The sequence below is a fragment of the Nerophis lumbriciformis genome, linkage group LG22, assembly GCF_033978685.3.
Source record: "Nerophis lumbriciformis linkage group LG22, RoL_Nlum_v2.1, whole genome shotgun sequence".
NCBI classification, from domain to species: domain Eukaryota; kingdom Metazoa; phylum Chordata; class Actinopteri; order Syngnathiformes; family Syngnathidae; genus Nerophis; species Nerophis lumbriciformis.
In genome coordinates this window covers 1,485,756-1,499,067 of record NC_084569.2, presented here as the reverse complement: position 1 = coordinate 1,499,067, position 13,312 = coordinate 1,485,756, and the positions used below count along the sequence as shown (strand labels likewise).

At 41.4% G+C, this 13,312-nt stretch overlaps 1 protein-coding gene across 11 annotated transcripts in view; it reads left to right on the top strand.

Annotated features, from left to right (window-relative positions):
• Nucleotides 1-13,312, top strand: part of ep300b (E1A binding protein p300 b) — a 71,133-nt gene that overhangs the window by 18,298 nt on the left and 39,523 nt on the right. For all 11 annotated transcript variants that reach the window (XM_061974502.1, XM_072915818.1, XM_072915816.1 and 8 more), the window contains exons 8-13: nt 566-691; nt 5,442-5,559; nt 5,652-5,838; nt 8,066-8,131; nt 11,571-11,656; nt 13,110-13,262. In XM_061974502.1, coding sequence (XP_061830486.1) covers nt 566-691; nt 5,442-5,559; nt 5,652-5,838; nt 8,066-8,131; nt 11,571-11,656; nt 13,110-13,262 — 736 coding nt within the window. The remainder of the gene's footprint in view (nt 1-565; nt 692-5,441; nt 5,560-5,651; nt 5,839-8,065; nt 8,132-11,570; nt 11,657-13,109; nt 13,263-13,312) is intronic.

Here is a 13,312-nt window from a genome sequence, read left to right as displayed (position 1 = left end):
CATACAGATGATGTGTCATGAGACATGCAGATATAAATTAAATACACAGAGGACATAAGTAAAGGAAATTAAATGAGCTCAAATATAGCTACAAATGAGGTATAATGATGCAATATGTACTTACAGCTAGCCTAAATAGCATGTTAGCATGGATTAGCTTGCAGTCATGCAGTGACCAAATATGTCTGATTAGCATGCCACACAAGTTAATAACGTCAACAAAGCTCACTTTTGTGCATTCACACACAGCATAAAACGTTTGGTGGACAAAATGAGACGAAAGAGTGGCATATAACACATCTCTCTGTGGCAGCGTCGGAGAAAGTTGTATGTGTAAACAAACAGTCCACACTACTCTCATCAGTGAAACATAAACACAAACATATTAAACATTTAGGAAGGTGTGTGTCATGTTTTGCCTTCTACAGAAATATTATTAAAACAAAGTATATTTTTTCCCCATCTTTTTACATTTTTGAAAATGCTCCCGGGAGCCACCAGGGCGGCGCTCAAGAGCTGACCCCGGCTTAAAGGAATGCTTAACATACTGCCAAATGTTTAACAGTTTGATGAATGATGGTGTGGGGAACCTGGGCTCCATGCCGACTGCGGCGCCTCCTTCTGCGGCCATGAGGAAGTCCTGGCACGAAGACATCACGCAAGACCTCCGCAACCACCTTGTGCACAAGCTGTGAGTCCGCTTCCTCCACCTTCCTGTCTTAGATCAGCAAAACTAGGGATTCATCACACATGTTATTTGGCATAGAAATGATGATTGGAGCGTTTGAAAAGAGGTGACTTTGGCTGCTGACGTAAATACTTGTATAGCGCTTTTCTACCTTCAACGTACTCTAAGCGCTTTGACACTATTTCCACATCCACCCATTCACACACTGATGGCCATGCAAGGCCCTAACCACCACCCATCAGGAGCAAGGGTGAAGTGTCTTGCTCAAGGACACAACGGACGTGACCAGTTTGGTAGAAGGTGGGGATTGAACCAGGAACCCTCAGGTTGCTGGCACGGCCACTCTCCCAACTTCCCTACGCCGTCCCCATGCTGTGTAACATATCGTCATTTCCTGTTGTATTCTTTTCTCAAAACTATCATTAATAGATGACTTTTTCTTGTAACATGGTTCTGTCCACAATTCTGTAACATTTAATAAGCACTTATTCTTCTGTTCTTTGGATACTTTACATGACCTTTTGACATTGTGTATCGATCCAACACCAAGGATCGATATAGGAGTGTAATTGGCCATACCAACTTTCGTGCTTAAAGTGACAAAATATTATTAGGATATGGAATGTATAGCATTTACTGCTATTGGCTCTCATTTCCTGAGTTTGTAAACGATAACAAAAAAAACCCAAACTATTTTGTGATAATAAAAAACATGGAGGTGTAACGATTCATCCACTACATCGGCCTATTCATTTATATTCCTAAGATTTAACTACATTGATCTGTGTTCGGCAAGTTAACCTTCTGGAAGATACCGTATTTTCTGCGTTATAGAGTGCCGCACCCACCAAATTTGAGAAAGAATAAGTATATTTACATGTATTAGCCGCACCAGACCATAAGCCGCAGATAAATACTGGGACGAAAGTAGTTGTAAATGTTTGTTATTTATATGTTAAGGTATAAATGTTATTTATACCATAATTGTTTCCAAACGGTGTCTGTAACACGGCAGTAAAACGGCTGATCAAACAAAACAGAAGTCATGGTCATGGACCCACTAGCTGCGCAAGCTAGCTCTCCAATCAGCTAAACAGACTCAATAACTCCACGCTGACGTTTTGGTGAATTTGTGAAAGTGAAACAATACAAAAAGAATGTCATTGTAAGTTAATAATACTAACACAGACACTTGTAAACCTGTTAGCATATTAGCTAATGCTAATGATGCTAGTAGCTTAATTACATTACGATAGCATGTACAAATATGCATGTAAACACTCCTACAGACATCACACATGGGACGCTTTCGTAAGTAAGAATAGTTTTAGTTATATTGTAAAACTTATAAACGTTGCTTGGACTGATGAATGAAGAATCATTTCGATCAGAAACGCTATGGACGAATACAAGACGAAACGGGATATACTTCTTGTTCAAGCGAGCGAACTTGTCCAAAAGATGGCGCCTTAGCACAAACCATAACACTGTTTCCGTGTCTCCGTCGGTGTTCTATGAAAGCTTTGTTGAAAACAAAACATTATAGCATTTAGTGAAGAAAAATCCATAAATTGGCAACAACGTTTTATAAGCCGGAGGGTTCAAAGCGTAGGAAATAAGTACTGGCTTTTAGTCCGGACAATGCGGTATGTATTGATCTAACATCGTTTTAAAGGCGGTCAAAGGATTTTATTGATTCTAGAAAAAAGAAAACATTGGATTTAAGTATGGCAGAATTTCTATGAAGTTTATCACGTTAAAGGGGAACATTATCACAATTTCAGAAGGATTAAAACCATTAAAAATCAGTTCCCAGTGGCTTATTTACTCAAGTCTCTCTGTAGCATCATTGTAATGTACGTTCATAATACTCACACAGACACTCGTAAACATGTTAGCTTATTAGCTAATGCTAACAATGCTAGCTTGATTACATTACGATAGCACGTACAAATATGCATGAAAACACTCTCACAGACATCACACATGGGACACTTTAGTAAGTAAGTAATAGTTGTAGTTATATTGTAAAACTACAAACCTTGCTTGGAGTGATGAATGAAGAATCCATCCGAGTAAAATCACTATGGACCACTAGAAAACGGAACGACACTTCTATATTCGGTTCAAAGCTCGAAACAGCAGGAATTAATTCACTTCGCAGCATCTGCAGTAAGCCAACTCATCCAATAGATGGCGCAAACAAACAAACAATAACACACCATTTACCGGTAGGTGTATTTTAATGAAAAGTATTTGCATTGTCAGCGAAGAAATGTCCATAAATCAGCAGCGTCGTTTTATAAGCCGCATGGTTCAAAGTGTAGGAAAAATGTAGTGGTTTATAGTCCGTAAAATATGGTATATATCGCTCTAACATAAAGGCAATCAATGTATTTGATCAATACTAGGAGAAAGAACACATTGGATTTAAGAATGGCAGACTTAATATGAAATGTATGACTTTTAATGATAACTCACTGAATCTTTTCAGATATTACAGGGTTTCTCTTTAATGTACTTTGATTACTGCCACACTTTTAAAATAAGGTTGTTGTTTTTTTTAAACGTGAAAACAAATGTAAGTAATATAATATATTGTAAATAGACGCTATTTTTAACTTTTATTACCAACCTTCTGATAACAAACAGCACAATTCCAACAGGTTTTACCTCCCGTGCAAACACTTTCACTTCGTGAGCAACAACAACACTTCCTCATTCTCCGCCAATCACCTTTCAGGCACGGACGGTGTGTTTGCAAACATGGGAAAAACTGACATCAAATCCAAACCACACAAACATAAAACATTAAGATTAGCTGGTCGTTACAGTATACATTGATATGTTATTTGCGCACTATTGACAAGGGATGTACCGAAAACCTGACCACCGAAGAAAGACTTTGATCACCTAAAACTGCGCTACCGAAACTGGATGTAAACAAAACGCACGCCATTGTCTGGAGCGTTGTCAGCATGTCTGTGATGTGGACGTGATTTTTTTTATATATATTGCAGATATACCCGCGGACAGCCATCTACAAAATGTGCAAATATTAAGAAAGACAGTTGCAACTTTTAAGAAGAGAAAGTCCAACTAGAGCAACAGCGCCAAGCAAGTGTGACGTCATGCTCGCTGCAGCCTCGTTAGTCAGGGACACAAGTCAGTACGTTCTACAATAAAACCAGAGAGTTAGTCAGGGACAGAAGTCAGTACGTTCTACAATAACACCAGAGAGTTAGTCAGGGACAGAAGTCAGTACGTTCTACAATAAAACCAGAGAGTTAGTCAGGGACAGAAGTCAGTATGTTCTACAATAACACCAGAGAGTTAGTCAGGGACAGATGTCAGTATGTTCTACAATAACACCAGAGAGTTAGTCAGGGACAGAAGTCAGTACGTTCTACAATAACACCAGAGAGTTAGTCAGGGACAGAAGTCAGTATGTTCTACAATAACACCAGAGAGTTAGTCAGGGACAGAAGTCAGTACGTTCTACAATAACACCAGAGAGTTAGTCAGGGACACAAGTCAGTACGTTCTACAATAACACCAGAGAGTTAGTCAGGGACAGAAGTCAGTACGTTCTACAATAACACTAGAGAGTTAGTCAGGGACAGAAGTCAGTACGTTCTACAATAACACCAGAGAGTTAGTCAGGGACAGAAGTCAGTACGTTCTACAATAACACCAGAGAGTTAGTCAGGGACAGAAGTCAGTACGTTCTACAATAAAATCAGAGAGTTAGTCAGGGACAGAAGTCAGTATGTTCTACAATAACACCAGAGAGTTAGTCAGGGACAGATGTCAGTATGTTCTACAATAACACCAGAGAGTTAGTCAGGGACAGAAGTCAGTATGTTCTACAATAACACCAGAGAGTTAGTCAGGGACAGAAGTCAGTATGTTCTACAATAACACCAGAGAGTTAGTCAGGGACAGAAGTCAGTACGTTCTACAATAACACCAGAGAGTTAGTCAGGGACACAAGTCAGTACGTTCTACAATAACACCAGAGAGTTAGTCAGGGACAGAAGTCAGTACGTTCTACAATAACACCAGAGAGTTAGTCAGGGACAGAAGTCAGTACGTTCTACAATAACACCAGAGTCATGAGAACAGATGTATTTTAAATGAATATATACATTTTTTTAGCCTTTTTAAAGAAAACCATCTCATCATAGAAATTCTGCAAATGACTTGATGTCATGGTGACCACACCCCCACTGCCACAGGTATCTTGGCAGTATTATCCTTCTAAATAAATGAATATTGTCTCTACATCGAAGGCAACCTCAAAATATGATTTGAATGGTTTCACCCCTACTAATCCCTGTAGTATCGACCATATACCAATGCTATATTTACTTAACTATCGCTACTGTCCATATTTGTATCGATCCTCCCAACTCTATCTAGCTTAGCGGTTAGCATTGTTGTATCCTCCTCCTGTTTGCTATTCCTTGTCTTCTAATCCCCTTGTAAGAAACACACTTTGTTTGCGGCCCAGAGCCAAGGATGAATCGTTTAGAAACTGCACTGTGGAGGGACATTATCCTCTAGCATGCTAGCAAGTTAGGGAAGCCTTTGTTCGCTCGCAGGACTTATCGTAAATGTGTCATCAGCATGCATTATCACGATATGTGGAGAGTATTATGGAGCAAGCACAATATTTCAGTCAAAACAATTTTGGATATCTACTATGATACGTGTGTGTGAGGAGTCAACATAGAAATGTATGTGTGAGCAGGGTGCAAGCCATCTTTCCCACTCCTGACCCCGCTGCCCTGAAGGACCGCAGGATGGAAAATCTGGTGGCGTATGCTCGAAAAGTAGAGGGGGACATGTACGAGTCGGCCAACAGTAGGGTAAGACATGGCCATCACATTTGTGTCCAAGAAGTGGATGACATGTGAATGACCTGCAACGCTCTGGTTTCTCTTTGCTCCTTTCCCTCAAGGCGGAGTACTACCACCTCCTAGCAGAAAAGATTTACAAGATCCAAAAGGAGCTTGAGGAGAAGAGGAGGACTCGTCTCCAAAAGCAGGGAATGATGCCTGGGCAACCTGGCTTGGTTTCACCTGGCTTCCCACAGATACCACCTCCCAGCCTGGGTCAGCCTCCCATGGCCCCGGGGCCACCTCCAAGTAAGTCAACATATCAATTGAACTTTTTCAATACCGCATTTTCCAGACTGTGGAGTGCACCGGTATATATTGAGGGAAAACATATTTTCCCACATATTAGCCACAGTCCTGCGATGAGGTGGCGACTTGTCCAGGGTGTACCCCGCCTACCGCCCGAATGCAGCTGAGATAGGCTCCAGCGACCCCAAAAAGGGACAAGCGGTAGAAAATGGATGGATTAGCCACAGTCACAGATATATAAGTTGTGAAATGAGTTATTTACACAGAAATATTTTATAAATGTTTATTTGCATACCTTAATTGTTTCCAAACAGTGTTTTAACACGGCAGTAAAACGGCTGATCAAACAAAACAGAAGTCATGGTCATGGACCCACTAGCTGCGCAAGCTAGCTCTCCAATCAGCTAAACAGACTCAATAACTCCACGCTGACGTTTTGGTGAATTTACTGAGGAGTTTGTGAAAGTGAAACAATACAAAAAGAATGCCATTGTAAGTTAATAATACTAACACAGACACTCGTAAACGCGTTAGCATATTAGCTGATGCTGACAATGCTACCTTGATTATATTACAATAGCATGTTCAAATATGCATGAAAACACTCCTACAGACATCACACATGGGACGCTTTAGTAAGTAAGAATAGTTTTAGTTATATTGTAAAACTTACAAACGTTTGGAGTGTTGAAAAATCCATACAAGTAGAAACGCTATGGACGGCTACTTCCAGTTCAAAGCTCTAAACAGCAGGAATTCATTCAGTTAGCAGCAGCTGCAGTGTGCAAACTCGTCCAAAGGATGGCACCGTAGCACAAACTATAACACAACATTTAAGTGTATTTTAATAAAAAGATACATTTGCAGCACCGTTTTATAAGCCGCAGGATGCAAAGCTTAGGGGAAAAGTAGCGGCTTATAGTCCAAGATTTAGGGTACTCCTCTGTTTGTCGATATACACTTAAAACATATGGTGTGAATGAATTATCAGTAATAGACATGGAGAAAGACTAAGATTAGGAATGTGAAAATGGAACAAACCATATTGTATTTCTCCCCAATATAAGTTCATCTTTTGCTTTACTAGTAGTGTGGAAACTCCATTTACGAACTTAATTGGTTCTTGAACATGGTGTGTAAGTGGAGCTCGTAAAAGTTTGTATAGTGAAGCAGAGTTCACCGTAAGAAACAATATAAACATGAATAATTGCTTCTAGCCTCCACAGAAGAATGCACACTTGGTTATCAATCTGATATACTTTAAAATGTCCTCAATTTAATGATCAAAACAACACAACAACAACAAGGCAAGCTGAGCTGTCAACGCGCACAGTCCTGTCTCTTCATCCACATCTCCTCCAGTCTCTCCAAATTCTGCAGTCCTGTCTCTTCATCCACATCTCCTCCAGTCTCTCCAAACTCTGCAGGCCTGTCTCTTCATCCACATCTCCTCCAGTCTCTCCAAACTCTGCAGTCCTGTCTCTTCATCCACATCTCCTCCAGTCTCTCCAAATTCTGCAGCCCTGTCTCTTCATCCACATCTCCTCCAGTCTCTCCAAACTCTGCAGTCCTGTCTCTTCATCCACATCTCCTCCAGTCTCTCCAAACTCTGCAGTCCTGTCTCTTCATCCACATCTCCTCCAGTCTCTCCAAACTCTGCAGTCCTGTCTCTTCATCCACATCTCCTCCAGTCTCTCCAAACGGACTCTGGTGTGGCAGACACCCAGCAGCTGGTCTCCATGGCCAAAAGTCTCCCGGGAGGCAGATTCAGAAGTTGACAAAAAAGCACGGCAGAAGTCATGAAAGTGCCACCTCTTGTCACACAGTCCCAAAGGGTCCCCAACCAAAAGGCAAAAAACCCCCCATGAAAAGAAGAGGGAAACATCAGGAACACAAAAGGATGACACAAGAGCACAGAGCTCCTGCCACCAGCAGCCACTACGGCGACGCCATCTTGGGGGGAAGAAAAAGAAAAAAGAAAGACTCTCTCAGTCCGCTGTGACACCACAGCCATTCGCTCTTTCTTTGGCTTTTTTGGAGCCGTATTGAGTAGGCAAAATAGAGTAGTAGACAAGGCTGGTGAACGGCGAGAAAAGAAAGAAGGCAAGTGGCGAGCGTGTAAACAGGATGTGATGTAAGGGGGCTCCGCCTTGGCCCGTGTGTGCCGTGCTGCACAGGAAGTGATGTCCCCAAAATGGCTTTGTGTAACATAGTATCGTTCTTTCAGACGGTCCTCATGCTGATCCGTCCATGATCCGACCTGCTGGACCCAACAGGTTGCAGAACCCAGCAGGTGAGTGTCCTTGACGTGACACAGAGAAGAAAACCTCCGCCTAATCCAATGAAAGATTGGATTGATATCAGACTTGGAGAATTTAAGGCTTCATCACTCCATTATTATTGAACTAACTCTTGTTTTTCAAGATGTGTTAATGTGGACTCAGGTGGTGTTCTTTGCCTCGTCCATTCATTGCACACAAGTCTGCTAATGTCTTTTTCCACTCCTTCATACTGTGGTGTCTAATTGGAAATGTGACTGCTAGGCTTGTCAGGATTTCACCTATGAAATCCCATGTCTCTTGATCCTTATTTGTTACCACGATTAAAAATAATATATCATGCACTTTTAAAGGAGCCATATATAAAAATGTGACCAGAAAGGTTATTGCAATCACGGTCAAAATTCTGTAGTCCCCTCCTCTCCCTGACTGAGGTTGCCAGATACGCAGCCAAATCCAGCTGGATGGACTGGGCTACTCCAAGGAACTTCAAACTCCCACTGCCTCTTACTAGGGGTTGAGGTCTGGGACCATAATAGCTGAATAGACAAGCCTTTTGTCAATAACAAATCTCTTACCAACACATTTTACACCGAAATGAGGCTGTTTTCAGGAAGAAGTAGGTCATGCCTGCGTACAATATCACAACAAATATATGGTTATTGTCAGTACTATCAGAAAACAGACTAAAACTAAGTACAACCAACACTAGCAATGGTTTTACTGGTGAAAATAAGTAGAGCATGCTTAGCAGCCTAATGTGCGCCCAAAACTAAAGAGGAGACATTTGACCAAGGATACTGTTTCAAACCTGTCAGATTGCCATATAACTTGGTGAATGTAGTCCACAATATGTAAACACCAATGAGGAATTATTTTATCATGTGATTTGTCTCCATACCTTTCACATTGCCATGATGACTAATGTTGGAACCATTTCTGCAGTGTATCAGCATATTGAGAAGGAAATAGGCACTGACACTACCCAGGTCTTATTTGTACTAAATACATGTTGTCCTGTCAGTTGGATGACACATGGACTTACATGCTAACTAGCATATATTTCCCCCGTTAGCCTGTATGTCCATGTGCCATTGACCGGGCTAGCATGCTAAGCATTCGTTGCACGGACATATGTACTGTATTGGATAATATAGTTTACATACAAAATGTCCATGTCCATTTATTACAAGTAATACAAAAAGGTAAATGCCTGATTTACCTAGCAAGGAGGAAATGAGCAAGTTTGGTGTCAGATAAAAAATCTTGTCCGCCTTCAGTCTCCTCCATCTTTCAAAGGCATCTCCGATACAAATCCTGGTTTTGTTGCTGGCTTTGTCATGAATAAGTTGAGAAAGGTAACTTTTAGATTGACTAAGGTCTGACATGTTTAGTAACTTTACCAGTGGCAGTAGCCAGACCAAGATGGCAACCTGGATGTGACACACTCACAGACTTTCTAATTGGTCAAACGGTGGAGGGAGGGGCATCGACATGAAAACAATAACAAGATTTCGGGGCTGTAAATCTAATTTTGAAATGATCATATCCTTGCTGAACTACTGTTATCAGTTATAGAGGTATTGGAAAAGAAGATGATTTTTAAATGCCTTTTGACATATCATTCAGGGGTTAGTGCATGTGCCTCACAATACCAAGGTCCTGAGTAGTCCCGGGCTCAGGATCTTTCTGTGTGGAGTTTGCATGTTCTTCCCGTGACTGCGTGAGTTCTACTCCGGCTTCCTCCCACCTCCAAAAACATGCACCTGGGGATAGGCCCCTCCCACCTCCAAAGACATGCACCTGGGAATAGGCCCCTCCCACCTCCAAAGACATGCACCTGGGAATAGGCCCCTCCCACCTCCAAAGACATGCACCTGGGGATAGGTTGATTGGCAACACTAAAATTGGCCCTAGTGTGTGAATGTGAGTGCGAATGGCCTGTGAATAGGTGGCGACTTGTCCAGGGTGTACCCCGCCTTCCGCCCGAATGCAGCTGAGATAGGCTCCAGCACCCCCCGCGACCCTAAAAGGGACAAGCGGTAGAAAATGGATGGATGGATTTAATAATGACTTGACATGACATTAATACATATGGCTCCTTTAAATGTACTACTTTGTTAAAAAGGGTTTTAAAGTGTCAAGTATTAAAGATCAGTGTGCTTCAACATCTTCTTGCACATGATTTAGATGATGTAACTATACATTCCAAAAGGACAGCAATGTTCTACAACCTGCGAGTGTATCAAAACAAACAACACTGTGCTTGTAAATAGTTGTTATTTACCAACTATTTCACATTGTAAAATAAAGACAGCAGTGGTGTGGAGACAATATTGTCCTTAATATTCTTTCAATACGGTGGTAGTGTGACGTGGGCTTGTGGTGGCGGATCTCCGCTCTCACTCGTGCGGCGAATACTCTCATGATCGCTTCTGTTTGATTGCCGAATAAATATGTACCTCTGATGGCTAAATATAGCAACACCGTGGCTAAAGTGCAGCAAAGGTTATTTCTTTTTGGTGTTGTGATGCGGAGTTACACCACACCTGCACTTATGCTACACTGACACACTTCCTTTATCATTGTTTTTATGAGCCAAGGCCAACCGTAAGAGCCAAATCCCCATTTGTTTTAGTACATTTATTGGGAACACTGACTCATTCTTTACATTTACATCCAATAAGGCAGCCGGCGTTCTTCTTTGGTGCTGACTCAGTGCTCACATGCCGCCAATTGAAAAAGTGTTCGGTAGGGATTGATACTGGTACTGTGTGTTATGTTTTTGGTACTAAACTGTCCCATTTTGATTGTGATATTTAAAATATAGCTGATTATGATAACTGCTGTCCAGTTTTATCATCATTTGCAAGTATGAGATGAAGTTGCAATTACAGTTGCAAGCCCAAGACGATGGCAGTCGTGGTTTTTCTTGCGCCCTAAAAAGGGTTAATGCTGTAAGTATTGTACTTATTAGGCACCAGCTGTTTGATTGTAACGTGCATCTTAGTTGTAGTTTTCATTATCATAATTTGGAAGTGTTGAAATTGCCATGTAAAATCACTAATGCAAATGACAATAGCAAAGCCAGTGTATATTAGCATCAAGCTAGTACATTTTTGGAGCCTTACGTTACTTGCGTTGGATCGGGGGTTTTTAATTGCAACATTACCCAGGTAGTTCGGCTGAGTCCTGAGTGGCAAAGTACAAAGAGTTGGCTAAAAGTCGACAACCGGGCGTGATGTCACGCGCAACCCAGGTACCGTAGTATGGCACTGTTGGATTTGACATGAATCAGTGCCCGGTAGGACCAACAGGATTTGGCCGTTGCCAAAAAATGACAGGACTCGGTAGCCATGCCTAGTATTCCATACTGGAAAAAAGCAGTTTTTCGTGTCTTGGTGTGGAAGTATCTTACTTATGTTTGCACTCATACAAGCCACTTGTGTGCAGGAGTCAACCAGTTTGGTCAGATGGGGATGCAGTCAATGGGTCAGAGGTCGACACCTCCTCTTCCCCTCAATGCGCCAATGAACCAGGTAGGAATTACTGCATCTGAAGCTTCTGTCTGGTTTGTGTGCTCTGAAAATAAACTGATGGCCTGAGTGAGGGTCCACATAATGCAGCAGACAAACTAAGAACTCACCTTGAAGAAAGAACAAATATGTGATTGTTACGCATTATATGTTGTTGGACTTCTTTAAAGTGGAGAAACAAATTGCCTCTATATTGAAGCAATGATCATATTTATCTGATTTATAACACGGAAAGACTTGCAAAGTTTGTGAGTAAATAGACATGTTCAAAATAGTATCAATCTTGCAAAGATTCCTGAGCCATTTTGAGAGATAACGAGGAAGGCAGTCCTGTAAACGTGTGACGTAGAGGAGGAACCACAGATCTCTTCCCCATCAACAACAATAATGATGAGATCAACAAGGATTACTTTGGGAAAATGGTGATCCAGAACCTTATATTGTTGATCCTTAATACAAAGAGGACAATGTACAAGTTTTAAAAGCTCTGCTTTATAAATCCAGCGTTAGTGAAACACTAAGCATTGTGTAGCAGTGTTGCTAAGTGCTAAAGAAAAACAAACTACAAACATAGTAAAACGATAGCTTACTGTACGATGTCTGCTCTCACTGCGATGACGACTGTAGGGTGTTTATATCTTCCCGTTGAGATGAAGAATTAATCATGATGCACACACAGGTTTAACAAGGAGAAGTCTCCCTGCAGACACTGTCTGCGGTTGTGTGTGTTTGTCTCCATCTCCGGGTATACATTGAATGTCACAGATGAACAACTTCTACATTCAAGGCTAACTCCTCCTAATATCCAGACGAGAGGCGTGATTTATAATCTAGAACTTTGACAGGCGGAGATGTGGCTGTGTCACAGTAAAACTGTGTTATCAATCCACCGCCGCTAAGAATTACCGGGTAGTTTTTCTGCATTAGCGCTTATAATAAGAACTTTGCTAATATTTGGTTAATATTCAGGTCACAATATGTATAAAGAGTATTGTTGGCAGGTTTTGGATTGTTATTTAGAGGTTTTGTGGTCAAAATAGAGAGCCCTCATTGACGGACTATTTATGTATTTATTTATTTACAACTTAGCATGCATAAAATAAAAAATAAAAACATGTGTTCATGTCTTACTGTAAATGTTAAACAGCGCATCTCTGTAGAATTTTTGCATATTTCCAGTTTGACTGATCTAATAATGTGGTCAGAGTGCAGAAGTGTTACTACCGTGACGTCAATCTCTGAAAAAGATTACCGAAGACGTTCAGAGCGGAATATTTAAAATGGCTGACTGAATTTGTGGCATTTTGTGATGTTAAGATGGTGTTTTCACATACTTTGTGGATTGTAACCACAATTGGATATGTTTAATGGATGCAATGAAACACAAATAAGCATATCAAGTCCACTTTAAGGAAATAGTCAGTTGTTCAACAGCCTTTTGCTGTGTCCTGTACAGATGGGTTTGGGCTCAACAAGGATGGGCCAGCCAAATGCCACGCAGCTCCAGACCCAGTACCTCTCGCCAGGCCAGTTTCCTGGGTCCAGTCCTGGGCTCGGTGCTGGCCCTGTTGGCGTGAACCAGCCTGGATCACAGGCCGCTGTGCCGCTGGTAAAGCCTAATTGTGTTGACCAAACAAATTCCTCAAAAGCACACGACGA